Source organism: Peromyscus californicus, unplaced genomic scaffold (genome assembly GCF_007827085.1).
Source record: "Peromyscus californicus insignis strain IS unplaced genomic scaffold, ASM782708v3 Scaffold_16__1_contigs__length_79575227, whole genome shotgun sequence".
NCBI classification, from domain to species: Eukaryota; Metazoa; Chordata; class Mammalia; order Rodentia; family Cricetidae; genus Peromyscus; species Peromyscus californicus.
The window spans coordinates 4,953,342-4,974,999 of record NW_026294458.1 but is presented as its reverse complement, the minus strand read 5'-3'; the positions used below and the strand labels follow the sequence as shown (position 1 = coordinate 4,974,999).

Here is a 21,658-nt window from a genome sequence, read left to right as displayed (position 1 = left end):
ATCAGTTCTGTGTTCCAGCTGATACCAACTGTTTGCCTACATGGCAGATACTTTATTGATTGATCCATCTCCTCTGCCTTGTATATATTTTCTGTGTCCTTAGTTTTCTTTTTCTTTTGTGTGTATGATGTATAACTTTGTTCTTGTAATGTGTCCTGTAGATCTTCCATGTTCTATTCCTACTTTGTTGTTTTATTTTCATTCCTGTCTGAATGTTTGAAGTCACCCCCCACCACCCCTTTCTCAGACCCTGAGATTGTCTGCTACTTGATCTGTTTGTGAGGTGCTCTACTGAGTCTTGATTTGTTGAGCTCTTCATTTCTAAAATCCTGATTAGATCTTTTTCAGTATTTCTTACCACGGGTGAATTCCTCATTCCTATCCAATGCCATCCTCCTTGTTTCATTTAGCCTTTAATTTGTATTGCTTTAAAAAAATTTTTTTATTTTATTTTATGTGCATTGGTGTTTTGCCTGCCTGAGTATCTGTGTGAGGGTGTCAGACCTTGGAGTTACAGACAGTTGTGAGCTGCCATGTGGTTGCTGGGAATTGAACCCTGGTCCTCTGGAGGAGCAGTCAGTGCTCTCAGCCTCAGAGCCATCTCTCCATCCCTTGTATTGCTTTTTAATTCACTCAAGACTTTGTGTTCTTTGATTTCATTGAACATTCTTGTGATCATTCTTTTGAGTTCTTTGTTGTTTTGTCTTATTCACTCTCGGTGGAATCCATTATTGTGGAATTAGTATACCATGCTGTTCTATACTTGCTCTTTGCATTTATCTATGTAGTATGGCTATGTTTGGCCAAAGTGTTCCCACAGAGAAAGGCACAAATTGAAAAGCAGTGTTCTGATTGCTTTCTGTCCCTGTGATAAACACCACAACCAAAGCAACTTGGAGGGGAAAGGGTTCATTTCATCTCACACGTCCAGATCATAGTCCATGACTGAGGGAGGGCAGGGTAGGAGTACAAGGCAGGAACTAATCAGAGGCTATGGAGGAGTGCTGCTTACTGGCTCGCTGGCTCTGGTTCTTGCTGAGCTTGCTCAATGCCTTCCTTCCTTTTTTCTCTTCTTTTTTTGAGATTTTATTTCTACTTATTTTCTGTGTGCGTTCAGTGCCTGGGGAGTCCAAAAGACAGTATCACATCCTTTGGGGCTGGACTTACTGTGAGCTGCCAGTCATGTGGGTGCTTGGAATTAAAACCTGGTCCTTTGGAAGAGCAGCCAGTGCTCTTAACTGCTGAGCCTTCTCTTCAGCCCTTTAACCAGCTTTCTTAGACAGCCCAGACCCACCTGTCTAGGGACCGTGCCACCAACAATGGACTGGGTTCTCCCATATCAGTCATCAATCAAGAAAATGCCCCACAGACGAGCCCACAGATGAGTCTGATCTAGGCAGTTCTTCAGTTGAGATTCCCTCTTCCCAGGGGACTCCAGTTTGTGTCAAATTGACAGTAGAAACTAAGCAGTGCAGGCAGAGTGATAAGAGAATCCCAGAAGAGAGAGTTTCAAAGCGAAAGTGTAGCCAAAAAGGTCAAGGGAGTTCAAGGAGATGACGTGTGGAATTCTTAGATTTGACAGATGTGGATCCTAGAAAATGGGTAATTAACAAGGGTTAAGATGTTAGTCTCGCCACGACTCAGGTTGGTTTCCACAGACAAACTCACCCTGCACCAGAGATGAAGCTAGGATTCTAGCTAAAGAAGGCATGAGAGTCTATAGGGAGCTTGGGGAGACTGTACTCTTCTGCCCACCCCTGGCTCCCATGGCCAGAATCCAGAATTTCCTAAAGCATCCACTGCCTGCCTACAAATCTTAAGAGTGGTTAAAAATGAACCCTAATTCTGATTTCCAGTATGGGATCATTCTAACTTTGCTAATTGGCAATGTGACCCCTAAATTAAGGCACAAAGCAGTGTCTCTTGAAGTACACTGTGGAAGCTCATGATGGTATCGAGCCTTGGGTCTACCAGTAGCTCACTAAGTGCACCATTAGAAAAAGCCCCTGTCTTTTCTGTTGACTGCAGGAACTTGTGTCCCTGAAGCCCTGTAAAGCTGCTGAGCTGGTTGCTACTCACTTTTCTGGACAGATCGAAGTAGTCATTGGACAGCTTCAGGTAAGGACTGTGAGCATATGATGGAAAAGAGCTTCTTTGGCTGAGGGCTTCTGATTGTAGTTATTGCCTAAATTCATAGTTGCCAGTTGATAGTAATTTTATGATGTGCCATGTGTGGTGTGTATCTGGTGTGTGTGTTGTATATGTGGTGTGTGATGTGTATGCGTTGTGGGGGTGGGAGTAGCTGTGTATTAATCTTTGAGTATTGAAATAAAGGAGTTCATTTTGGATAACAAATACTGATATTAAAGAAACATCTTTGAAGCTCTAAACTACACTAGTCTAGAAATCATAACCCGTAGAAGATCCACCCGTTTTCTTTAGCTGTAGGACCCACAACCCTATTCTATTGATGGTTCATGTTGCTTATGCACTTTGCCACCTTCAAGCTGAACCAGTGGTAATGTTGTAGAGTTTCTCAAGGAACAGCTTCGCTAGACATGGCTGCATTCATGGAGAATGCTGAGGAGCTCTGTGTTGTGTGAGAATCTGCTGTTGTTCCGTGTTTACCACCGCAGCGCCATGGCTGATGACCATGATGGTCAACGAGAGCTAGGCAGTAGGACAGCACAGGGGGCATGAAGTACCACCCACAGTCCTCCGATGCAGTAGCAGTGGTCCGGAATAACTGCAGAAAGGCAAAATGAAAGCTTGAGCAAGCTGGGAGTGATGGGAGACAGAGGTGGGATTCATTCATTCACCCCCACTCTGTACCTGCAACACTCAGCGGTAGGCTTCCAGGAACACAGATGCACTCATGTGGCTGTAGTGTAATGCTGTGGAGCTGTGCTACAAATCCACCCAAGGGACCATGGGAACGAGAGAAGATGGATGGATGGGGAGGGGTGAGGAAACAGCTCCCAAAGCTGCCAGAACTAGGACAGGAGTCTGATTTGCAAACCAAATCGGGAAAGACTTTCTTGATAAGAAGGGCTCTGGTGTGGAAAGACGGAAAGGCACGGCACAGCTCTTGTGTTCAGAGGCTGGGCAACTCTGTAGGAAACAGGAGGTAGATGGCGTGGTGGGGGAAGCGGTGGCGGAAGCGGCTTCAGTGCAGTGAGAAGCAGTGTTTTAGAAGGAGTGAGCTATGACAATAGAGCCCAGAAAATATAGATGGGGCTTGAGCTGATTGTGATGTTAAGAAATTTATATTTCTCTTGTGTTGGAGGACTACCAGTGGTTTACCCAAAGGCTGGTATCATTAGATCCACTTTATAGAAAATTAACTGTGGCAAAGAGCACACACGGAGCCATAAGCACCTGAAAGGCAGAGGGCCAGGCAGAAAGGTGGTGACCAGGACAAAGTCAGTGGCAGTTGGGGGAATAGGTTCCAGATGCATTTGTGCACTTAGAAAGGAGCTCAGTATGGTGGGAAGATTTTCAGTTGTTCGAGGTTATCCCATAATAGGTCTACTACCTAGCTCAGAGATCCATCCATCAATTCAGTCAGTGTTGATGCTGCGGCCAGAAACTTCAAATGCAGAGGAGGACATACAAAAGCTGTGTGGGAATGAGGGAAACTTGTGTGTGATTTCTGCTCACAAGGACGAAGACGGACCAAACGGCAGTTACAGAATGGTTGGGCTAAAGTGACGCTGGAGCCCAGGGAAGGACCCACGGCCAGGCTGTGGCGGTAATAACTGGGCTGGAATGATACTGGAGCCCAGGGAAGGACCCACGGCCAGGCTGTGGCGGTAATAACTGGGCTGGAATGATACTGGAGCCCAGGGAAGGACCCACGGCCAGGCTGTGGCGGTAATAACTGGGCTGGAATGATACTGGAGCCCAGGGAAGGACCCACGGCCAGGCTGTGGCGGTAATAACTGGGCTGGAATGATACTGGAGCCCAGGGAAGGACCCACGGCCAGGCTGTGGTGGTAATAACTGGGCTGAAATGATGCTGGAGTCCGGGGAAGGGCACACGGCCAGACTATGGGGGCGGCAAATGCTCCTGTTCACGCTGCTCAAGCCCAGAGCTTCTCTCCTCTTTAAAAAGCAGGTCTGCTAAGTCTTGCTTGTTCTGGTGCTTCTGGGACTGTCTTTGAAAATGTAAAATTAACAATGACAGGATCCCACCCATAAGAAGAGACAGAGAGGCTGTTGAGTGAATATGATTCATCAGTCAAATAAATAAAAGCTGGGGAAAAGAAAAAGGCGACTGTTTGATCGTGGCTTGTTTGTTGAGTCCTACGCAGTTCTTTTAAAGAAATTGTATTTTACTGCCAAGTTCTAATGATCATATAAACCCCACACAGATCTTATGTAGTTCCTTTACTTTTAATGCAATTTGCTTCTGAAGAATAGTCCCTAGAACTCTTGGAATGAAAAATTAGCCAGAATATTAAGTTATAACCAGGAGGAAGTCATGTAAAATAAAATAAAGCAATATAGAGAAGACAGGATATGAAGACTGATGGAGACTAATGACTATATATGAGTCAGTCTTTTTAAAAACTAGCATATATTTCTATCCTTGCATATACACATGAATAAATACGTGTGTGTGTGTGTGTGTGTGTGTGTGTGTGTGTGTGTGTGTGTGTGTTTGTTTGTGTGTGAGCGTGTGAGCGTGCCTTTCCGGTGTGAGATCAAACCTTAGGTCTTGTGCATGCTAGGCATGGATTCTATCTCTGAGCTACATCCCTAGCCATAAATATATTTAAAAATCATATTGAAAATTATATTCTTTTCACTTTGGATGCTCCCTGCTTGTTACAGAAGAAATTTGAATACATAGAAAAAAATTAAAAACTTATTTTTGCTTAGGCTTCAGAACTTTGAAACTATAAATATGTGGTATAAGAAGTTTAATCTCATTTAATTGTCACTGCTGTACGACAAAGGCAGGGGACGTACAGCCGGGGTTTGGAGCTGATGATAGTAGCCACAGAGCAGTTTTGTTTTGTTTTCATGTAAGGAAACTGAACACTGAGTCACATAGTCATATAGCTAATGAATATTGGAAATAGAACCCAGATTTTCTGGTGTACTAATGGCTAACACTTTGAAGTTGTGATTGATTTGTTGCAGAGATGATAAGTGGGTTTTGGAAGTCATTGTTAATTTGGACCGTAAATATTCCCCCAGTCCCCCCACCATTAGTTGTCTCACAGCAGGCCCTGTGAGAGGCAGAGGGCAGGCGAGCCAGGTTGAGACTATCTACAGCCCAGGTCAACAGCAAGGTCCGAGCACTGGCCGCTTGAGTCCCTTGTGTTGGGGCGAGCTTGCATGGGAATGGTCTTCATTTGAGGTAGTGGTGTGTGTGTGCTTCCACACTCAAGTGGCAGTGACTGGAGCGCTGAGAGTCTGCAACACCAAGGTGGGAACAAGGCTCCATAGCAGCGGTGTCTGCACACTGAAGGTCTGAAGCATCTCACAGCTTTGGAAATTCAGTATTTAATTGTACTTTTCATTTTTCTATTCAGAACCAGGTTTTGCTTTTCAAATTTTTGAGGAGTCTTCTTGACCCAAGGTATGTTAATAAACTTTGACTTTCATAACACACGTGGAAGGATGGAAAGAAAGAGACTGGAGTTAAGACACTGGCCCTTGGCATTCAAACAGTAAAGGAGGTCTTTATTTTTAATATAAGAAGGAGTGATTATAACACAGAAATCTGGAAGCAGATGTGAGATAGTACTTTCCTTTCCATTCAAACGTAAGCATGTATGATGAGTTTTCACTGGTGGAAATAAATAGTAAAGCCCTACATGTAGACTGTCCATTCAGGAAAGAGCCTTTCTATCCTAGGTTCCCGCCTAGTCCTTATTCTGTGGTGTATATGGGGGTAAACATCTAGTTCCCAGCCCATCTGTCAGTTTATTCACCCTCACTTGATATGTTTAGTTTATATTAACTTCCTGGTAGTTTGGGAAGGGCAGTTCAAATATAATTTTCAGTTACTGCTCTAAAAATAACCAAACCACAATGAGACAAACCTCAGGAGTTTGGAATTCGATGGAATTAGCAATAGATATGTGAGTAAATCAGGTCCACATGTGAGATCCTGAATTTAGATTGTGACTGGGTGGAATGTGCTGGGAGTCGAGCGTAATGACAGGTAACATCTTCTGAACAGCTGCCTTTAGTTGTTGTGTGCTGGATTGCATCAAGTACTGGAATACAAAAAGTACTGTGTGCATGCCCTCTCTTCCTCCCCTCTTGTTATCCTCTCTTTCTGGGACAGTTTTGCTCCTACGCTCTTCTCACCCCTACATACGTGATTTATGCAGCTGTCTTAATCTAGCACCCAGGAATAAGAGAAAAACGTGCAATATTTGTCTTTGAGACTTCATTTGCTTAATATGATGCTCTCCAGTTGCATCCATTTTCCTGCAAATGACGTGATATGACTTGTTCTTTGTACTGAAAAAATAGTAGTGTGTATATAAACCACGCTTCCTTGTCCATTCCTCTGTGGATTGACACCTGGATTGGTTCCGTCACAGAGCTGTTGTGAATATGCTACAATAAACGTTAATGTGAAGTGTCTGTGATGTGTTGACTTGGAACTGGGTCACATGGTGTCTGAGATAGGGTTCTACTGCTGTGATACCAAAAAGCAAGTCGGGGAGGAAAGGGTTTATTAGGCTTACACTTCCATATTGCTGTTCATCACTGAAGGAAGTCAGGACAGGAACTCAAGCAGGGCAGGAACCTGGAGGCAGGAGCTGATGCAGAGGCCATGGAGGGGTGCTGCTTACTGGCTTGTTCCTCTTGGCTTGCTCAGCCTGCTTTTTTATAGAACCCAGAACCAACTGCCCACGGATGATACCACTCACATTGAGCTGGGTCCTCCCCCATCAGCTAATTAAGAAAATGCCCTACCGGCTTGCCTACGATCTTATGGAGGCATTTTCTCAGTTGAGGCTCCTTCCTCTCAGATGGCATTAGTTCGCATCAGGGTGACATAAAACTGTCCAGCACACATTGAGGGTGTTTGTAGTGCTTATGTGGCAGGACTAGTTTCTACTCCCCTCAGCAGTGTGTAAGGCTCTCTTGTATCCTCATCCTTGACAGCATTTTCTGTTTCTTGCCGTCCCAATGATTGCCCTTCTAACCAGGACAAGGCAGAAGCTCAATTTAATTTTATTTACATTTCTGTTTCCATATATTTATTCTTCATTTTGAATTCTTTGTACATTCTACATGTGGCTCATCTGTCAGATGTATAGCTAACAGAGCTCTGCCTTTCTATAGGCTGTCTCTTTACTCAATTTGCTGTTTGTTTTGTTGTGCAAAAGGCTTTTTAATTTCAGGAAGTCTGTTTGTCTGTTGTGGTGCTGTTTCCAAGTGACTGGAGTCCCATTCAGAAGGGCTGGCTTACACTGACCTGGCAAGTGTTTTTCCTCCTCTTTCCACTGCCGCCCTTAGTCAGCTTTGACACTAAGGTCCTTTGGAGTTGGTTTTTATGCAGGGTGGATGAGAGGGATCTAGTTTCATTCTTCGACATCCAGATCTCCAGCATCATTTGTTGATAGGTGTCTTTGCTGCAGTGTGTACTTTTGATGCGTTTCTCAAAGATCGGGGGCTGCAGCTGTGTGGGTTACGTGTAGACCCTCCCCCGTCCTGTGCCTTTTTCCGTTTACAGCAGCACCATGCTGTGTTTGCTGCAGTGCTAATGCAGCCTGATACTGGACATGGTGAGAGCACCATCGTTCTTTTCCCTCCAGAGTCTGTCGTCTTGATTATAGCCTCTCTGACTTGTCTGAGGTGGGATCTCAAAGTAGTTTTGATCTGCATTTCCCCAGTGACTAAGAATGTTGAAAACTTTTTAGAATGTTTGTTATCCATTTCTAGTTCTTTTGAGAACTGTTTAGTTCATTGGCCCACTTACTGATTGGCACTTTGCTTTTTTTAATTTTTGCAATTTTAAAAGTATACATTCCAAGTATTAATCCTGTCTGATGTATAGCTGGGAAAGATTTTCTCCCATCTCTAGGCTGTTTTTTCACTCCACTGATGGCTTCTTTTGCTTTTTGATTTCATGTGAAAAATTCTTGGCTGTACTATGTATCAAGATGTTTTCACTATATTTTCTTCCTTCGGTGCCATTGTTTCAGGCTTGAAATGAAGTTCTTTGATCCGCTTTGAATTGGTTTTGCCAGGGTGAGAGATACAGATCAGTTTCGGTTTTCTGCAGGGGAGATCCATTTCTGCCAGCACCATTGGTAAATGGGAAGGCTTTTCTCCATTGTATGTTTTTTGACACCTTTGTCAAAAATGAAGTGTGCATACCTGTGCAGGTTTGTTTCTGGGCCCCTAATGTGTTCTATTGGTCCACATGTCTGTTTTCCTGCCAGTGCCATGCTGTGCGTGACACTCTAGCTCTGCAACATAGAAGTCGGGTACTGTGGGATCTTGGCAGTGCTCTTTCTGCTTAGGATTGCTTTGGGTATCCACAGTCTTTTGTGTTTCCATATGAATTTTAGGGTTTCTTCTGGTTCCGGAGGTCAGTGGAATTTTGATGGACTTACATTGAATCTGCTTTTGACAATATAGTAATTTTTATAACATTAGTTCTATCAGTCCCGAAAGGTGGAAGGTATATTATTAATCTTTTCTTTTTTGGTTAGCTTGACTAAAAGTTTGTTGATTTTTGTCTGTCTTTGTGGCAGACCAGCCCCCAAGTACCACTTTTTTTTTTTTTTTTTTTTTTTTGATTTTTAAAGACAGGGTTTCTCTGTGTAGCTTTGCGCCTTTCCTGGAACTCACTTGGTAGCCCAGGCTGGCCTCGAACTCACAGCGATCCGCCTGGCTCTGCCTCCCGAGTGCTGGGATTAAAGGCGTGCGCCACCACCGCCCGGCCCCAAGTACCACTTTTATAACCAGGGTACTCTTGAGCAGGGAGAAGTGGGAAATATCAGATAGAAAGAGACACCTGGATGACGAGAGGAAAGACAGAAAACACAGGATAGCCTCAGGAGGGCCTGGGTCAAAACCCACCAGCCCAGAACTTTATTCAAAAGGGCTTTTTATAACAATGCCAAGGGACGAGGCAAAAAGACCTCCCCCTTGCTAGGTATAGCCAAGAGTAGACCCTTCCAAACACCTGGTACCCAAGCCCATGGCCCAATCATCCTCTTATGCAGTCCTGCTGGGTACAGCCACTCCGAAATCTCGGTGGGCTCCAACATGTCTTAAAAAAAAAAACAGCAACAGCCGGGCGGTGGTGGCTTATGCCTTTAATCCCAGCACTTGGGAGGGAAAGGCAGGCGGATCTCTGTGAGTTCGAGGCCAGCCTGGTCTACAAAGTAAGTTCCAGGAAAGGCGCAAAGCTACACAGAGAAACCCTGTCTCGAAAATCCAAACCAAAAAAAAAAAAAAAAAAAAAAGGGTAAAAAAACAACCACCAACTCTGTTTCATTGATTCTTTGTCCTTTTATCCTCACTTACATTTCATAGGGCCTTAAGGTACATCATTAAGTTATTTGAGATCTCTCTTGTTACGAACTTCCTTATGAGCAATACATTCCTTTAAAAAATATTCTTTGATGATTTCATATATGCATACAATGTGTTTTTGTCATATCTACCCCATCCAAATCCTTCCAGACCTTCTCTACCAAGTACCCCTTCCTACCTCATGTTCCCTTCTGCTTTTCTTTTTTATTTTTCTTTTGTAAATACTGCCTCCACGTGCACGGGTGTCAGGCCAGCCATCCCCTGGAGCGTGGACAACACACCAGGGTCCACACCTTTGGAGAGAACTGATTCTCCTTCCCCATCAGCCATCAGCTCCTCAGCTGGGGGTGGGGCCTCATACGCCTGTCCCCATCCATGCTGAAAGTTGATTGGCTGGATCATGTGCAAATCTCACTCAGCCAGTCAGAGCTGCCCTGGGATCCTGAGTACAGCAGTAGTCCTGTCATGTTCGGACCTCTCTGGCTTTGCAATCTTTCTGCTCCTCTCTGAGAGTTTCCCTGAGCTGTTGGGTGTGGGGCACTTGGTAGTCATTCATTCTCTGCTCTTTGATCAGTTGTGAGCCTCTGTATTCACTACTATCCAAACCAAAAAAGCTCCTCTGCTGAGGGCCAAGAGCTGCCCTAGTCTGTGGGCACAAGCTTAGGTGTTTAGAAGGCAGTTTGATGCCATGTCCATTAGCAAAATAGTAGTTTCTCCTGTAAGGCCCATGACGTCAGCTACAGGCAGCTGGCCAGTCATGAGCTCCCTTCGGTACAATAGGCATTAAATCCACTCTAAAAGCAGATGCTTACCCTGTGACCACTACTGTACCAATAGGCAGTATTTTACCATGATGGTCAGTCATTATTACAGCTCCAAGAATTCAGTTCTGGGTAAGACCATTTGTGCCTTCTCTTCCCAGTGGTCTGCATAGCACCTTCTGGTACTGTGAAAACTAGCCAGCAGGGAAGCTTCCAGATCAGTACCAGCTTAATTTCTCACTGTGAGCCAGTGTGTGCTAGCAGTCTTCAGCAGACTGATAGGGTTTTCCAGGTATTTTTCCTAGTGCCTCTTGACCTCAAAGGTGAGAAGCCAACAGTCTGGACTGGTCTCATTCATCTCTGGTGACTAGCCTACCATTGCATGTTATCCTTTTTAATGCCTCGTATAGGTTTGGGGACAGTTCCCCTCTGCTGTTTGCAGGTTCTCTGGGATAAACTGGAAATTTAATTCAGAGAAAGGACATGGAAAAAAAGAGGGACATCACAGCATGGAGGCCAGTGACAGCAGTGTGGTTACTCACGTGCTCAACGCCATATAGAAACATACATACACCGTTCAAAGTAAGGAAGGCGAGAATGAGAAATGCAGGCGGTTTTTAGGGAGATACTAAGTTATTGGGGAATTCAGTGGGGTTTGAGATTGCATAATGATCTCAGACACATTCTGGTCTTTAGAGTGGGTGGTGGTTTATTACAGAGCCAAATGGGGCAGCAGTGTGTGACAAGCATCTGTCCAGTCTGTTGACGACTGCTCTGTCTCTTCCTCTGAGGAGTTCAGCTAATGAGGACTCGGGATGGGCTAGAAGGAATTGTTTCCTCCTTAGTAGACCTGAGGAAAGGGTGCACTAGCCATGGTGGATGTCAGCTTCAGAGGACCTGCCTTTGGAGGGTGTTCTCAGAGGCCCGCCATGTGTGTGTGTGTGTGTGTGTGTGTGTGTGTGTGTGTGTGTGTGTGTGTATGTATGTCTTATGCATATTTGACTTAACACTACTTTGAGCTGTTTTTAATTGGTGTATTCTGTAAACAGCACTTTTTTTTTTTTTTTTGGTTTTTCAAGACAGAGTTTTTCTGTGTAGCCCTGGCTGTCTTGGAACTCACTCTGTAGACCAGGCTGGCCTCAAATTCACAGAGATCCTCCTGCCTCTGCCTCTGGAATGCTGGGATTAAAAGTGTTCACCACCACACCCAGCTGTAAACAATATTTTTAAAGGAACACATTATCTGAATTTTTAGGTCTTTTTTTCTTTACCCACATCCTTTAAGTTATCTTTATTTTATAATAACTTTGTCTAGACTTAAATGACCCACTGAGATACTAGTGTCACATGGTGTCTGTTCCTGGAAAGATTCAATAGTTGGAGGGGTTAACCCTCCACAAACAGGTACTTTTCTGCATAGAGGCATCTACTTGGGAGAGAAGGAATCTGCATTCTCTTCCATTTCTCTCCTCTGCCAACTGCAGCCCAGGGCCTGCCCCACCCCTGACTCCTGCTGACCACCAGTCCCTGCAGGATCCTGGCAGACTGGCATGTGTACAGTGGGCATACTTGATGGATGCCACAAAAGGACACTGGTGGCCTTTGTGAGGACATGAGCTATGTAGAGTCTAGAGAATGTGCAAGTGAATTTATATTCAATGCTCTTCCCCAGTGTGATTTTCCTCTGAATGTTGATTTGGCTTTTGTTAACAATATCTTGGAGGGCTCTGTATATAATAGGGCTTTTCTTGTGGGAAAACTTGCACATCAAATGGTATGTTGTATTTTTAAGTCTTCAATCAAGATAAAGCAAAAACTGAACAGGAGTAACTATGCCAAGAAGCAAAATATAGATTATGGAAATGGTTCTGGGTTGTCATTGGATCTGTCAGTATTTCTGTGGACATCTTTGAAGGGACATCTTAGGATACCAAGTCTCAATGTTGAAATGGGGGCACCTCAAAATTAGGACATGATAGATGCTCTTGAACTCTTCCATATAAAAATACAGCCCTCTTGAGTGAGTCCCCAGTGGGAAACATGTTTGTCAGCATGGTCAGCCTTGTCTCCCCTTGGCTAGTATATTGCCCGAAGTCCAGCTTCAACATTTTAAATTGTAGTATCATCTCCTCGCCTCTCTCTCTTCATTCTCCCCACCATGTGTATAACCTACACACACTTATTTCTTTTTTTTTTTTTTTTTTGGTTTTTCGAGACAGGGTTTCTCTGTGTAGCTTTGCGCCTTTCCTGGATCTCGCTCTGTAGACCAGGCTGGCCTCGAACTCACAAAGATCCGCCTGCCTCTGCCTCCCGAGTGCTGGGATTAAAGGCGTGCGCCACCACCGCCCGGCAATTTCTTTATTCAGTACTTACAGGGATATTGCTGTGGTTACTCCTTTTCTAGCTCAGACCTACCTTTCCCTTCACTTTATTTCTTAGCAAATGGCTTTATCGACTCATTAAATCATTTAGTAATTTTAGCTGAAGCCTGCTGAGCTTGGTGATTGGCATGGGAGATCAGCTGGAGAGGACAACAGAGCCCTGCCATTGGAGAACCCCCTTTCTACTGGAAGGCCCAGGCTGATGTGCAGGCAGTTATCCTGGGCTTCCTCCGTAGGATCCTCAGAGATGATCTAGTTTCACTTTCTGACCCACTGCCGTTCCATCTTCTTAGTTATACCACACAGAGTTAGACAGTCCTTAGAATCTACAAAGCCAGCCATGATGGTACCTATGTGTAGTGTGGGCTACTTTGGGGGCCAGGGCGGGAGGCTCACTTGAGCCCACAAATTTGAGACCAGCCTGGGCAACCTGGTAAGAGACCATATCAAAATAAGCAGTTGAAATCTACAAACTCCCCTCTCCCATGTCCCTTAAGTATGAGATGCTTATGTACACACCCTCATCTCCTGCATCCTGCCTGTTTCCACCTCAGCGAGCAAAGCGTGCACGTGTCACCTGCCTTTCTTAAAGTTCTTTTTGTTCCCATCACCCGCAGCAAAATCCAGCTTTTGTTGAGCAGACCTGGCCCATCTGTCCAGCTTCACGGGCTTCCTTCCTCCTGTTCCTGCTGTCTCTTCTTCACCTCTGAGCAGTACTGGGCAGCTCAGAGGGCGCACCGCCATTCCCATCGCTCCCTTTGTGTGTGTGTGTCCTCCTCCTTCCACACTGCTGTCTTGAGCACTGCTCACCTGCGTGTAGGGCCAGGCTATAGAGCAACACAGGTGCTTTGATTTGATCCTGTTTTAGAGACTGAGGAATGATTGATAGAAAGGTGACTGTCTTAGCATGGTAATAGAAAAAGCTGTTCTAAGAAGGAAATAGGGAAGATGGCCAGCTAAACACTTGTGAGTCTAATTGAATCCAAATCAGCAAGCATGACAACATGAAGGAAGAATAGAGGCCGAGAAAAATGTGCATTAGCAGTGCACATTGATAGAGGAGAACATGGGCGTGACCAGCCACAGGCTGTCTGTCCTATAGAGGAGGACATGGGCGTGACCAGCCACATGCTGTCTGTCCTATAGAGGAGGACATGGGCGTGGCCAGTCACATGCTGTCTGTCCTATAGAGGAGGACATGGGCGTGGTCAGCCACAAGCTGTCTGTCCTATAGAGGAGGACATGGGCGTGGTCAGCCACAAGCTGTCCTATAGAGGAGGACATGGGCGTGGTCAGCCACAAGCTGTCCTATAGAGGAGGACATGGGCGTGGTCAGCCACAAGCTGTCTGTCCTATAGAGGACATGGGCGTGGTCAGTCACAAGCTGTCTGTCCTATAGAGGAGGGCATGGGCGTGGTCAGCCACAAGCTGTCTGTCCTATAGAGGAGAACATGGGCGTGGCCAGCCACAAGCTGTCTGTCCTATAGAGGAGAACATGGGCGTGGCCAGCCACAAGCTGTCTGTCCTATAGAGGAGGACATGGGCGTGGCCAGCCACATGCTGTCTGTCCTATAGAGGAGGACATGGGCGTGGCCAGCCACATGCTGTCTGTCCTATAGAGGAGGACATGGGCGTGGCCAGCCACATGCTGTCTGTCCTATAGAGGAGGACATGGGCGTGACCAGCCACATGCTGTCTGTCCTATAGAGGAGGACATGGGCGTGGCCAGTCACATGCTGTCTGTCCTATAGAGGAGGACATGGGCGTGGCCAGCCACATGCTGTCTGTCCTATAGAGGAGGACATGGGCATGGCTAGCCACCTGCCCTCTGCCCTGGTGAGTTAAGTTAAAGGCAGAAGCTTGCTTGGCGCCCTTTTTGCCCTTTGTGCTGCGCACTTCTGACACAGTGACAGCTGGCATGTTAGTGCCACAACTGAAGTTCCATAAATTTTGCTACTTTTAGCCCTCTTTGCAAATACTCTTGTTTTTCCACTTTGCAATAAAAAGGGCTCATTAAAATTCTACTCTTCTGTTAGTAGAGATTGCTGTTCGTCGCCCTTGATTCTCTTCTGCCTGTCTAACACTTATTTTCTGCCTTCCCTGATTTTAATTGGATAGTTTATGTGAGTTCATTAAAAAGCAGACAAACAAAAACAAAACAACAACGAAAACTGGGGGTATGAGATGGCTTCATGAGTAAAGGCTCCCAAGACTGATAGCCTGAGAACTCACATGGTAGGAGTGATTCCCACCGTTGTCCTCTGGCCACCATATGTGCTCTTTACCCCCAAACACACACACACACACACACACACACACACACACACACACACACACACGTAAATAAATGTAAAATACTATTTAAAACAGAAAAGCCCTTTCCATCGGCTGCCCTTTGTTTAGCCAGGTCTGTTTACAGTGATCGGAGTGTTTACAGACAGCTCCGTGAGAGCCTGTGGGCATCAGAAGTCTGCCCGCTCCTTCCTACGCACCCCTTTCGTGCTGTGCTGTGCCCTCCTGAGCCGGGTGCTGTCTGATAGCATGTGTCCTGTCTCAGTGCTCTGTCTGTATAGATGCAGGCTCTGACTTACGTCTTCCCCCACGTTCTGAAGAGCTGCTTTCAGCGTTTCTTGTGAAGCAGATGTCAGCAACATTCTCACAGTCTTTCTTTGTCTGAGAAAATATTTCCCTTTCAACCTTTTAGAGCTAATTTTGCTGAATTACAGAATTTTCAGTTGCTGGTTTTGCTTTTCCCTTCGGCACTTTCAATCCTTTGCCGCTCTGCTTCTGGAATGTCTGAAGAGGTCTAATGAACTTCCTGTCTCTGCTCTCTCCCCCTGCATAGCTAATGTTTCCCCTCTGGCCTCCCCTCCACTAGGTGGAGCTCCTCTGTGTGGGTTTTTTGTTTGCTTGTTTTGTTTTTTAAGTGTTTATTTTCTTGGTATTCTTTACTCTTCTCAGATCTATGGTTCAAAATTCAGTTACTATTTATTTCTTTTCCTGCATTCTTCTTTCCTTCTCGAAGTTCCATTATGTAGAGTTATTCTTTGGCGCCTTACTGTAGTTCTTGGATATTCTGTTCTACTTTTTCTTTGTTTGCTTTCCAGTTTGGGACATGTCTGTGGACATCAAGAGAAGCTCCCGGACTCTGCCCTCACTGTGTCTGGGCTGTTGATAAGCACATCAAAGCTTTCTTCACTTCTGTATTAGTTTTTCCTTTCTAGGTTTTCATTGTGTCTTCGAGTCTATGTCCATCTGCTTCCTGATCCTCTTCTTGCTTGCCTGCTTTTCCTCTCGAAGCTCTGGTTAGTTCTTTCACATCCCAGCGCCTCTGCTGTCTCAGTCTGCTGTTGCTTGCCGTATCGTTTCAAACCGCAGTTTTGTCTCCTCAAAGGTCTTGTAATTTTGGGATGAACACTAGCCATATCTATGTAAAAGAAACCAGAGTAAATAGACCTTCAGATTCGGAGTTCTAACATTCATCTGGCTAAGAGTTTATTTATTGGTTGCTGTAGCTATAATGTCTGAGGCTGGAATTTCCTCTTCTTCCTTCCCTTTGGGTTTCCATAGAAGCTACTTCTCAAGGAAAGTCTGAGATACTCATCTCCACCAGTGTTCTTCGGTTGGCTTTTAGCCTTTGAGCTCCTGTCCCTCGTGTTCACAGAGTGTCAGCCTTTCCCTCCCAGCCCCATACCTGAAGCAGGAAGGCTGGCGTTGGCCTATGTGCTTCTCCAGGTCAGTTAGCCTGTGAAGCCCCAGGCTGTGGGCTCCTTTCCCAACAATGTTAGTGAATCAGGAGCTCCAGCTGCAGAAGCTCCCTGTCTCACAGCTCTGGAGGCTGGACTGGCAGGGTTGCTCCCTCCTGAGGGCACAAGGGCTTCTCTCCCTCCCCCCATCTCTGGTGGATTGTGGCAGTCTGGCATCGTGGACTTAGAAACTTCATTTTCACAGTGTGCCCCCTGACTTCATCCAGTCAGAGTTCACTGGCCTCCACTGTAACCTTATTCAACTCATTATGTCTGTAAAGTCTGTATTTTCAAATGCCACAGTCCGAGTTATTAGGACTCACAGGCCATCAGGCGAGTGAGTGTGATGTAGTCCTGTCCATCATGGCGGGCCTGTTGAGAAGAGCGAACTGTCATGTGTATTTTGAGGTATCTGCTTCTCTCCTCCTCCTGGTGGACAGGTGGGGAGTTTCCAGTGACCTCCATAGTGAGACCAATGGGTCTCCTGCAGGGGAACTCCAAAGCCCAGAGTCTGCTTCCAGCTTCTGCTGTAATGATTGTCTGTTCCCACCTGTCTCTCCAGCCTGCGTTTCCTTAAGTCTTGGGTGGAACTAAGAATCGTCGGCCTTTAAGTTTTCATTGTTTTCATGTGTGAGCATAGTGTGACTTTCAGTCTTCTTAGAGAGTAGGTCAGAAGCTGGGAGTCTGTGCAGCTTCATGTGCTCACGGGGATGGCATAGGTGCCACCCCAGCATCAGTCTGGGAAGTGTCTGTGTGGTGGTGTCACAAAACTGTCTCTGGTCTGTCTCGTGGGAGCGGGAGGGGCATCAGGCATCTCACCTGAGCCTGGAAGTACTCCAGCGAAGATTGCTGAGTTGCGTCTTTCCAGGCTTCAGACTGGGCCAGACAGCGCTTGCTAGTAAGAAAGACAGCTGACAGATTCTGGTGATGGGTAAGAACTGTGCATTCAGAAGAATATAGGCATACAGGTGATTGCATAGTAAAGAGGATGACTACAGAGTTTGTATCATAATTGATAGTACTTTGGAATGATTGTTCTAGTTACCTGTGGGTGTTCTGTGTTTGCCCTGCCCCTTTCCCATGGGTTTTTAATTTAGTCTGTACAGCATTGGACTGGCCCAAATAGTGTCTGTACTTGATGTGGTTGAGCCAGTTCTTTCTGTCTTTCCTGGTGGCCTGTAAAGACTGTCTTCTGTCCATGCGGGAGAGCAAGAGGAATAAAACATTCTTTTTCATGACTGTCATAGCAATATCCAAAATTATATTAAGACTTAGAGGGTTGGGAAGATGGCTCGGTGGCTAGAGCACTTGTCACAAAAGTGTGAGGACCAGAGTTTGAATCTCAGAATCTTGTAAAAGACAGGCAGGCATTAAGGGCCACCTATGACCTCAGTACTCAGGAGGCAGAGACAGGGTAATCCCTAGGGCAAGCTGACTACCAAGACTAGTTGAAATTGTTGAGTTCAAGATTCATTGAGAGATCTTGCTTTGATAAATAAAGTGGAGAGAAAATGAGGAAGACATCTGATGTCAACTTCGAGGCCTCTGTGTGCATACGCATACGCATACACACACTCACACACATACACACACACCACACGTGTACCCACTCACATACAGACAGGCACCACACACATAACAATCAGAAGGAATTAGGAAATCTGACACTTGATTAGTCAAACTAAGGAAACAGGAAGTGACCAAATCTCAGGTCTGCTGCTGCATCAGTAAGATATAGCAGAGTGTTGGCTATCAGATAGAATGATATGCCTCTTTGCTTTGGCCTCTGCCACATTAAAACAAACAAACAAATAAAACTTAGGGGATTGCGGCTGTTCCTATCTGGGGGACTCCAGACAGCTAGTCACAAGGTGAGGAGTCGTTACAGATAGCAAGGGAGGACTCAATACCACTGATCCCTCCTTGCCAGGGTTCCATCTGTATCAGTTCTTCTGAGGAAGGAAGGGCTTATGTCCTCACAGTTGGACGGTACAGCCTTGGCAGGGACAGTGGAACACTGGGAACTTGAGATATCCCGTGGGATCACATTGCACCTGCAGTCTGGAAACATGGACAGATGGATGCTGGTGACCCGCTTGCTTTCTCCTTCTTACTCAGTTTAGGACTTCAGCATACAGAATGGCGCTGCCCACGATTTGGATGAGTCGTCACACCTCAGTTAACTCCATACTGAGACTTCCACACAGGTCCCCAGAGACTTGTCTCCAAAGTGGCTCTTGAGCTTGTCAAGCTGGCAGTATTGACTATCACACTACCTAAGCCAGTTGCTTGTGGAGTTTTATGCAGTATAGCATTTATTATTTTATAGTTCCATATAGATTTTATAGGTCTCTGCTACCAAATAGTATCTGGGGGCGAGGCCTTTTTTCAGGCCGACTGACACAGTCACCTGCTTTGATGGCCCAGGACTAGCTGTGGGATTTCTAACGTGGAATGTGTATTGTTGTTGTTTTTCTTTTACTCTAGCCAAAATGTTGTTGGTTGTTTTTGCTCTTTTGGGGGACCACCACTCAGCTCCCAAATAAATCACACGTGGAGGCTTATTCTTACTTATAGATGACTAGCCTTAGCTTGGCTTGTTTCTAGCCAGCTTTTCTTAAACTTTAAATTATCCCATGTATCTTTGGCCTTGGGGCTTTCATCTTTCTGTATTCCTGTATACCTTTTCTGTCCTTCTTACTCCTTGTCTGGCTGTTTAGCAGGCTGGCTGGGTAGCTGGCCCCTGGAGTCCTCCTCCTCCTCCTTTGGCTACTTCTTCTGCCTTCCACATTTCTCCTTCTATTTATTCTCTCTGTCTGCCAGCCCTGCCTGCCCTTTCTCCTGCCTTGCTCTTGGCCATCCAGTTCTTTATTAGCCTATCAGGTGTTTTAGACAGGCACAGGAACAACTTCACAGAGTTCAACAAATGCAACATAAACTAAAGCTAAAACTTCAGCCTTAAGGCCTTGTGAAGCAAGTTGATCTGAGAGAAAGCTGTGGAAAAAACAAGTTTACAGTTGTGTGTAAAAGTTTACATTGAGTGAAATAGTTGAGTTCTCAATCCAAGTATAAAAAATACTCGTTGGTTTGCCACTGCATCTAAGGATTGGTGAGGGGGTACAAAGAGTTTTCAAGCAGACAGATTTGGTTAGCTTAGTGACCCCAACTTGTTAAAGCAAGTACTGAGGGAGGTTGTGAAACCTTTCCACAAAGCCATGGAACAGTCTAGGCTGGCCTGCTCACACACAGTTTTAGAGTGCAGAGGGGGAGTAGACCAGCCCTTTCCACACCAGTCCTATCGTGGAGAATGACTCTCGACAAGTAAGTTTGTTAAGCATATAGCAAGCAAGAGTAGAAGAATATCATCAAATTGGCACTTAAATCATCCTGTACAAATCAGCTTAAAGCTTGCACTCCATCATTCAGGCAAGTCAGGCCAGGAACTCAAGGCAGGAACCTAGAGGCAGGAACTGAAGCAAAGGCCACGAGGCATGCTGCTTACCAACTCGGCATCATGGCTTTCTCAGCTTGCTTTTTAAAATTATTCTAAAATTTAATTTCTTAATGTTTTTAATTGAAAGAGAATTTCATCACGTCTCTATCCCTTTTCTCCCTTGAACCGCTCGCTCCCTTGCTGGTCCCTCACTCTCAAGTTGATAGCCTCTTTTTTCTGATTATATTTGTTACATACATAAACGTATAAATACGTTTGTATGCAAAGGGACCTGCTGAGTCCATTTTTGTTGTTTGTGTGTATGTGGTTTCAGGGCTGACCAGTCTGCATTGGACAACCAATGAGGGGCTCGTCTCTAGAGAGGCTAATTCTCCTCCTCCCGGCAGTCAGTAGATGCCTGTCGTTCTTTGCCGTGGGGTGGAACCTTGCGTTCAGTTCCCCTTCCATATTTACGTGTCCCCCTTCCACGTTTACGTGTCCCCTTCCACGTTTATGTGTCCCCTTCCACGTTTACGTATCCCCCTTCCACGTTTACGTATCCCCTTCCACGTTTACGTGTCCCTTGCGCCACTGTTCCATTCTTCTTCATGCAGCCGTATCTAGGAGAGCTGTTTCACAAGGCACTCCCCGGTAGTTTGGCTCTTATCCTCTTCCTGCCCCCCTTCCCCACAGTGTTCCTCGAGCCACTGATGCAGGAGCTGTGGTGTAGATGTATGTAGATGGGGCTGGACTCCCTGCCGTCCTTGGTCTCTGCATTGTGACCAGTTGTGGTTCTCTGTGATGGTCTCCATTTGCTGTAAAGAGTCTTTGACGAGGGGTGGAAGCTACGCTCACCCGTGTCTAAGGATGAGATGTAGAATGAGTAGGAGTCAGGCTGTTCTGGTGGAGTGTCAGCTTGCTTTATTATAATGATCCTGTACCACCAGCCAGGACACAGGCCCACATGGGATGAGCCCACCCACATTAATCATTATTCAAGAAAGTGCCCCACAGGCCTGTCCACAGGCCAGTCTGATAGGGCCTTTTCTCAGCTGACTTCCCAAAGGACAATAGCCTGTGTTGAGTTATAAAAAACTAGCCATCACAGTGGAGTCATTGGGGCTGGAAGGGAAGTATACTAGAGTCAGTAGCTCAGACTGAGGGTGATTTGTTAAGTATAGCAACTCATAGTTCTCATTGTTTAAGCTCAACTGGGTCTTACTTCTTTTAGGACAAAGTGTAACTTTTGCTGATTGTTCCATATGAACCAAGACCTATTCTATGTTATGTATTGCATAGTTCAGCTGAGTACTCCAAACACAATAGGCATTTTGAGTCATATTTTTATCCTGTAAAAGGTGGTCTGGTTTTAACACGATGTGCCCCTTGCCTTTGACTGTAGCATGCTCTCTTGCCTTTTGCTTTCAGGGAGGGTGTTCATGTCAATCAGGAACTGCTGCAGATACCGCCTTGTGTTACAGAGCGGTTCATCGAGCTGCTCTGTCAGTTCAGTCCAGACCAAGTCATAGAGACGCTGCAAGTCCTCGAGTGCTACCGTCTAGAGGAAACCATTCAGGTAAGGCCTGCCTCAGGCACAAGACACATGCGACTTTCCCAGCAGCCTCCCCTTTCCGGGTGCGTGCAGGGACCAGGTGTGCAGTTCCTTGCAGAAGCTGGGAAGTAGTAAGTGCTGGCACCCAAGGTGGAGTCGTCACTGCTATAGTCAGCTGCTTTTAAACAGCACTCGGCCCTCCCTGCAACGATTCAGGTTTATGTAGATTCTAACTAGCAAAGTAAGCCTGAAAGGGGAGCTTG

At 45.7% G+C, this 21,658-nt stretch overlaps 1 protein-coding gene across 5 annotated transcripts in view; it reads left to right on the top strand.

Moving 5' to 3' along the window:
• The window catches only part of Vps8 (VPS8 subunit of CORVET complex), a 236,527-nt gene that overhangs the window by 131,337 nt on the left and 83,532 nt on the right, over positions 1-21,658 (top strand). For all 5 annotated transcript variants that reach the window (XM_052740097.1, XM_052740098.1, XM_052740099.1 and 2 more), the window contains 3 exons: positions 2,029-2,118; positions 5,544-5,590; positions 21,272-21,419. In XM_052740097.1, coding sequence (XP_052596057.1) covers positions 2,029-2,118; positions 5,544-5,590; positions 21,272-21,419 — 285 coding nt within the window. The remainder of the gene's footprint in view (positions 1-2,028; positions 2,119-5,543; positions 5,591-21,271; positions 21,420-21,658) is intronic.